At 34.6% G+C, this 8346-nt stretch overlaps 1 protein-coding gene across 13 annotated transcripts in view; it reads right to left on the reverse strand.

Moving 5' to 3' along the window:
- Positions 1 to 8346, reverse strand: part of Hr4 (Hormone receptor 4) — a 173287-nt gene that overhangs the window by 28247 nt on the left and 136694 nt on the right. For all 13 annotated transcript variants that reach the window (XM_024358469.2, XM_014431076.3, XM_067051393.1 and 10 more), the window contains 2 exons: positions 6158 to 6441; positions 2183 to 2450 (listed from right to left, as the gene is read on the reverse strand). In XM_024358469.2, coding sequence (XP_024214237.1) covers positions 2183 to 2450; positions 6158 to 6441 — 552 coding nt within the window. The remainder of the gene's footprint in view (positions 1 to 2182; positions 2451 to 6157; positions 6442 to 8346) is intronic.

Here is an 8346-nt window from a genome sequence, read left to right on the forward strand (position 1 = left end):
AACCCCTCACGGTAGCCGAGTGTTCTAAATCACAACCCCTCACGGTAGCCGAGTGTTCTAAATCACAACCCCTCACGGTAGCCGAGTGTTCTAAACCACTAAACCTAAATTTAGGGACGTACCACCTTTGAAACATTTGTTTTTTTTAAGAAAGAAGAGGAGACTTAAGTTAGTGGTGATTCCCAAAGCGGAATGGAATTGGTTATGGAGAACGTTTTTGAATGTAAAACTTTATTATTATTCTATTTCCCTTAAAAGTCACAGAGAATCAGAATCGATTTTCTTTAAATATACTTTTAAATATAAATAAATTCAATATGGAACCTTGAATATCCTAACTCGAACAGAGCTAAGAACTGAGGAGTGGACCTGGAATCTCGACAATAACTTCCATTTCAAGGTTAATCGATGAAAATTGATTCTTCCATAGCAAACAGGACGAATAGATGAATAAAAGCAAGTGAAAAAAACGAATCGGGAAACGATTACAATAATGTTTTATCGGTTTTAATATTCATGGAACTATTAACGACACGATGGTTGAAACAAAATAAAACGCAAAAACAACAATGGATAAATAGCATTCTTTGATTAGAAGAGACACTACTCTAAGGAGAGTTTATTTATTGGTTCGGAAATTCGACTTTAAACAACTTAAATCATTCAGAAATTACAGTTTAAAGGAGAAAAAATCATTTTACAAAATATTCATACAAATCATGTAAATTAAGAAGAATTGTAGCAACAATTTTAGTTAATATAATATTAATGTTTGCACCTTATTGCATTAATATAATAATTATTAATATAGGATGAATGTTTGACACCTCACTTGTGAAAAACCAATCTCTATTATAGTCCGATTTTTGGCCTTTAGTAAGAAATTAACCTTTTTTTGTGTTTCCTATTAATTAGTGGCTTGTATTTTATTATTGGATCATTTTATATATATGTTTATATTGTAGATACTTGGGCCCTGTTTCATAATGAAAGGTAATAGTATTAGTTCATAGTGCAAGTATAGGAACTAGTGTGGTAATAATACTAATATTTCATTTTTTCATAATAGGGATGACCATTAGTGATATTACAGGAATTAAAAAATACTAAAGTACAAGTTACTATTGTACAAGTCTGTGTAATTGGATTAAGATAAATCTACAACTCATAATTTACTTTATTATGAAACAGGGCCCTCATTGTAAATCATTTTCTGAAACTCTTCACGAAAATGACATTTCTTCACTGTTTTGATGGTATCGTCTTTCTTGAAAAATTATTTCTGGAAGACATAGTGGGATTTCAAAGTAAACACGTTCACAATATAAGTAAATTACAAGCAATCAAAAAACATTTTTGATATCATAAATGAAATATAATAGAAAAAAAAAAGGGGGGACATTTATGGAAGAATGAAGAGTTCCAGAGATCATCCTGGAGCGACTTCTGAACTTAGTTTCGAATTAAAAAAATCTTATATATAAGAAGATGGTTAGGGTTGCGGTAAAAAGAGAAACAAAAATAGTTTACAACTATTTATTTTTCGACGTTTCGCCCTACTTTGCAGGGCTTCATCTGGGCTGTTCATCTTCTTATATATCAATTTTTACGGTCAACTATATATACATATATTAAAAAAACCTAATCAAACTTTGTCAGAACCCTAACAAAGTATGAAATGCATTTCTACATTAGGTTCTTACGTACCATTTTACCATCCATACGTATTATTTTTCTTTGCGAGTTTTCTTTCTTATTATTATAACTGTTTTAATTGAACCCCGGGTGCCGAAGATTCCTACGCTTGCTTAATAAGTAATGAATAAACTACCAACAAATCGTTTTCAGCTGGGTTAAGGGGCTTGAATTCGGAAATAATCTGCGAAGAAGATGAACTGAGAATCTTTTAAGGTGCTCTTTAGCCCATTAAATGAGACAAGAGAAATCGAGTTAGCAAGAATATCCCAACTACGGTTTGCGTGGCATTCTCTCTCTGAAGGGGCTCTATGAATAAGTAAGGCTTAGATTTCGTCTATGCTGAAACGCTTACCAGAGGTACGTATAGATATGGATATATAGAGCGTATAGACTGGGAGATATGGTTTGGAGTTTATAAAAACTATAAACATTCAAAGAAGAAATAAGATATTAGGAAGCGTTGGAGGGAATAAGATGGACTTACCCTTCACAGGTGATGATGCCGTAGTGGAGCCCGGTCGCCTTGTCCTCACAGATCATGCAGATCATGGGTTGGTCCTCTTCCTCGATGTCCCCCTCCTGCTGCTTGTCCTGGTGGAGGCCGGGTTTGGCCCAGGATAGGTTGAGGGCGGTCAGCTGCTGGGCCCCTGGTAGCTGCGAGAGGTCTCCCGCCCATAACCTCTCCATGTTCAGCGACCTCCCGCTAGCGCTGCCCGTCACCGCTCCCGGGCTTATACTGCTGCCTTCTTGCCCTGAAACAGTCAATTGGCAAGGTTATGGCTGGAGGATCATTTGAAGGAAAGTATTCAGTTCAACAATTCCACAATACGTGGGAACCTTCTAGAACATTATGTTAAAAATAATTGAGGATTCGCTAACAAAAACCTCACAAGGAAATAAAAAATGAGTTAGAGAACATGTGTTGTATAATTCTGTAAATATTAGGTGAAAATCTGACAAGTTGGGAATGTTTCTAGCAAGTCATCAAGAGAAAGATGGATCCCATTGAGGTTAGCTCAATGCTACTAAATTCCATGAACAGCATCCCAACTCAGAGTTGACCATGATCTGGTTTTTAATAGTCGGTTGCCATGGGTAAAATGTAATTGTTTGCTGTATTTCACATTTGCTGTAATCTTTCTTTCATATATACAACTGTTTAAGTAATATGAATCGAACGATATTACTTTAATTTATTATGCACTGGATTAATTGATTTTTTATTGACTCTTAAGATACTTATGGCATAAAGATGAGGGCTGTTCGTAGCCGAACGAGTTATAGCGCCGAGTTTGACTGGCTTGTGACTGCAGTGGCGCCGGTTCGAATCGAGCCTGGGGATCGACTTTTATTTTTGTGGTGGTCTCACGAAACGAAAACTTGAATAGAGTGGTGACATGTGGATACCCCCACCTCTCCATATGTGAGAAATGAGCAAGAAGGGGTTATCAAAAAAAAGTTTAAAAAGAAGGGATATTTTTTGGAAATGGTCTCTAATAAACCAGAAGGCACAACAGAAGCTCCCTGGGATTCAGTTAGAAGAAACTCAGGGAGCAGCTTGGTGTCAGATAGTAATTAAAAACAATGTCCATTAGTCTTATAATGGTGTTGGAATATAAACACAGAAAATGCGATAACCGACGAGTCATTTTTAAAGAATCAACCGAAGTGTAAATGAGATGATTTCCTTATTGGCTAGCAAGCTCAGATTTTAAACAGAATTGAGTAGTGATAGTAGAGTTACATCCGATAAGGGAAGTATAGGAGATTCTGATCTAAGGGCGAGATAGAGATGAAGTTGAATATAAAACCGGTCAGTGGATACCAAGATGATACTGGAGGATCTCACAGCGTGAGGAACTACAACCTGGAGTAACTTCATGCTAGGTGCAAGATAAAACTTTTCTCTAAGCCGTCTTTGATAAATACAGAGAAAAGTACCAGCTTGTCCATTGTGAATAACTAGAGAGACCATAAATTCTGATCAAAATACAAGAAATAAGGCGTCAATAAAAGATGCAATACTATACTCAGCGGTCGAAAAGTGTAAAATATATAAAATTTAATTTTAATGGAACCATAAGGCCAGGGTTTGCTACTATTTGTACCAAATAATATGCAAGAAATGTAAGTAAAATAATTGAATTTTTTAAACTGAATTATTAAATTTCAACAATTTCCATATAATTAGAGCGATGCCAAAGAACATGCCTGAAGTTCCACAGCATCGTTGTAAACAAGGAATTTATAATGTATCAGCACACAATTGAAGCTCCGAACCACACTATGTAAATTTTCCAGGAAAAGGTGTGGGAAAGAACCAATGAACGGGAAAACGAGGGTAGATTTTCGCTTTATTTAGGTTTCCAGTTTGTTGCCATGAATGCGTGAGTTCAGCAGTTCGTGCTATAGGATTCCAGTGAAAGTGTTATTTAAGCCGATTCATGGAACTCTCCATTGACGTTATGGCGTGGAAATGGGATCGCCTCGAATGAGTTATGCCATATTATCCTAATGGCATGCAAAGGATCGATGACGTATTATAAAACAACTATCGATTTCAATAGAACATTATCATACATCAATCACGAAATCTATCGCGTTTTGTGGAAAATAAATATAATATTTTTTCCGCAGTGAATTGAGGAAGAAGGCACAACAGCGGAAGATCATGCTTTCTGTCATTAAGATAAAAGTTCCTTGACACGAACACAGGAAAAATATTGAGAATTCCATTATCAGTAAGAAAATAATTACTGACGATTAATTGTAAAGGCATTGGTCTTTGAGATGATATCAAGGTACTGATGATTGTAGCCATTGCAGATGTGATACGGACATGTTTGTCTATATTATTTTTTTTTTTTTTACCTCGTCTTCCTTCGAACACCTATAGCCCTGGGATTGAGCTCGTACCATTGTACTTTCATTTTTAATAAGTTTATTGAATTTTAAAATAATTTTTTTTTTTACCATTTCCACATTTTTGTAGGATATTCCTTCATATTCTCTTGAGCAAAAAAAATTATTATGTTGAAATTTTTGGATTTTTAGTTTTATTATTTTTATAGGCTGAAATAATTTATCTTACAGCTTAAATTAAACTGCATGGTAATAATAGCTCTGATGTGCTTTTTAATAATTTTGTGAATATTATGTTATATGTAGCATATAATCATAACATGCCATATAACGAATATTTCATTTGTATGTGCATATAGTTCTTGTGTTGTTTTTGCTCTCTATATTACAATTTTTTTTTTTAAGTAGTCATTTACAGTATGAGGATCCCAAATCAGTCATCTGTTCGACAGGTCAGGGTGTGTGGAGGTATGTAGGGCATTACTAAATAATACTGTGGGGCAGGAAGTGATCTCCGTAAACCGAAGGATAAATGTGATTTGATGGGATTTATCACGTAATTTGAACATATATTTTTTATGTTATTTGTATCTGATACATGTCTACTATAGGTTCTACTATAATGTCTACTATAGGTTTTTTTCTCTCATTTATTCAAATATGTTTTATTTCCTCCTATATTTGTTAAAGCAAGAAATATTATAATAAATGTTCCGGTTATTTGGTGTTTTCGAACATTTTTATCTAAAATATGCCACATATTTTCAATTATGTTTATGTCCGGGGACTGTGAAGGGATATGTTGTTGGCGAATGTTAAGTATTTAACCACTCTTTAGTTTTGTTTGCTGTATGTTTCGGATCATTATCATGCATAAAAAAATACCGATTCTGAATTCCTATATTGGCTGCACTGGTTAGCGCTTAGGTTATGGCGCAAAATCTTGACAAAACCTTCTGCATTTAAAATCCCTTCTATAGGCACCAGAGTTCCCACACCATTATAAGCCACGCATCCCCAAACCATTACAATCGCACCCCCATGTTTTGCAGTAACTTAGACGTTTTGCTTCCTGACTTCTTCACCATATCGTCTTTCTGTCGTCAGATCCAAATAAATGAAATTTACTCTTATCAGAGAATAATACATTTTCCCCAAAACTGATAGGCTTGTTGATGTAATCCTTAGCAAATAAGAGCCTTTTTTACGATAGGTTTCACTGATATAAGGTTTCTTTCTCGGGACCGTAGTCTAAATTTGTATAAATTTATTAAATAAATACAAGATGTGAGAATACTTTCTTTGGCCACTGTATATAATACATTTCATGTAATATGTATGAAGTACTAATTCTATTTTAATGAAGGGTACGAAAAAAGGTTGTAAAATATTAAATTGATGACAGAGCTAAAATGGCAAGAAGTAATTACAATTACAGTGGTTTATCGAGTAACTGAAATCATTAATAAAAATTGTAAGTTTATTTCCTAGTTTACAATTAAAATAATTGTAATTGCTTTATGCCCAACTTTGGTAGGCCATTTTTATATATATTAATTTGTAAATGATGATGTATAATATAGTATATAACAATTACCAAGAGTGAGCAAGAGCTGGGCAGCCGCTTCTTCCTGGGCAGGGATTGGCCAGGCTGGCGTGGAGGGCCCTGGCTGCTGCTCGCTGGGTTGGGACCATACCATGGTCCTAACTCCCCCAGCCTCTCCCATGATTACAGTGGGGGCGGGCCTGGGGGCTGCCGGCCTGGGGGGCCTCATCTCCCCCCTACCGTTGGCCGACCTCCAGAACCCCCCAGGCCCGCCGCCGTCGAACACAAGTTCCTCCTTCACGCGCACCTCGATGGACTTCTCGGGAGTTAACGCTCTGAAAAAAAAAAATAATAATAAATACAATAAAATGGTAAACTATCTATTAGAATGATTGATGAGAAAAATCTCCTTGGTATCACCCATATTCATGGAAAAAAACTATATAATAATAGAATTTTTAAAACTTTTCAAAGTTATTAGTATCAATCTTATTTTATATATACATACACACACATACATAATTTCAACATTTCAGTAACTTTTCGGCCTGTTTCAAACTTGTTTAATCTTCTACACCACAGTCATTAAAATTACTTGGTTTCATGAAAACTACTCAATGGAAGAATTAGTTGTCAGAGTAAGTAGATTTTGGGGGGGGGGGCATTTCACCTTTTCATTAATTAATATTTAAAAATAATGTTAAAACTATTTAAAGTAATATGTTTTTTTTTTCATTTTGAACAAATTTTTTAAACTAATTTGGAAACAAATTTTAAAAATTTTACCAGCTATTTTTAAATAATCTTATGGCCAGAGAGACTTGTGATTTGTCAATTTTGTTTTCCAACTGACAAAAACACAATTACAAAGCACAACAGAATACACTGAAATAGCAATATTAATCTCATAGGGAACATTTGTTGAGAATGTTGAAATAGGGGTAAAGGAAACATAAAATTGACAATGAACAGGCTAGTGAGATAGAAACGAAGATATTAAGGTAAAAAGTTAATGAACACTGATTCGAAGAGTAAACCTTCACGGGGTAGACTGAAACATAGATGGGAGAATTGCGTCTAGATTGATCTTGTGGATTTGGGTTCGGAAGTCTGGATAGATGAGTATAAAGAGCGATTGGTGGAATAGGTGTTGTGGTTCCTTAAGCCTTTATTGTCATTATTCACGGTTTTATAAATTAAGTCACTTTCCAATGTAGGAATGATTATTTTTGTAAGATATATTTAACCTCACTAGGATAAATGAGTTTTAAAATATTATCAACATCAAAATATTTATTACGCAAATTGTATAGATTTGTAGATTCTCAACACTCATTTTCTCGTTATGAGAAATAGTAGACGCGAAAAACATTCGGTAAAATACAGGGTCCCTGGGACGAATTTATTCAACAAACGTACTTTCCCTGCAGATAATGAAAACGATTAGAAGATAATAAGGCAAATATGAAAAAAAAAAAATCTGTTCTTTAAAGATTAGCTCTAAGTTAGAAAGTTGAGGCAAACAATGAGTAGGTGTCGTCGCTGAAATGTCAATGGACTCAGTCCGGTCAATTTCACTTCCCTTGTTTGAACTCGACTTTCTCCGGCGAAAGCTAGAGCCGAAATTCGATTTCGTCCAATCATAATCATGGCTATTCATCAACATAACCACCGATTACATGGAGACCGCTTTTCATTTAGGGGATGGGAGAGTTCGTTGGAATGGTTCATGTCTAGATAGTACAGGTCAGAAAGGTGGGCCAATAACAACAAATCATGGTCGAGAATACAAGCATTTTTTATCACAATGTCTGACAGCCGGATTCTCTGATTTTTCTTTGCTTTAAATAAAATTTTTATTTAAAACAGCATATCTTGATTCATACTCCCACTCTTTATACATACTGTCAAAATGGGTAACTATACTCATTAAAAGATAACATAATATCTACTATTCTTAAAATTTTTGTATTGCTGGGTGTAGCACACCAATGGTAGTGAATGGTATGAAAGGGCCTGGGAAAGAGCAATATAGTATAATTTGATAGTTGTAAAGTTCAACTGAAAAATAATCCCAGTTTTTCATACATTAATTAATTAAACATGTCCATATTTGTAGTACTAACTCTCTTTATATATTTTTTTAAATGTCAAATTGTTTTTAATATCTAACAACAGCTAAACCGTCGAACATCAAACATATCCAATCCTTTCAATCCAAAATCCTTAGAACCATAGTT

Source organism: Halyomorpha halys, unplaced genomic scaffold (genome assembly GCF_000696795.3).
Source record: "Halyomorpha halys isolate HHAL.00 unplaced genomic scaffold, Hhal_1.1 Scaffold943.1, whole genome shotgun sequence".
Classification (NCBI taxonomy): Eukaryota; Metazoa; Arthropoda; class Insecta; order Hemiptera; family Pentatomidae; genus Halyomorpha; species Halyomorpha halys.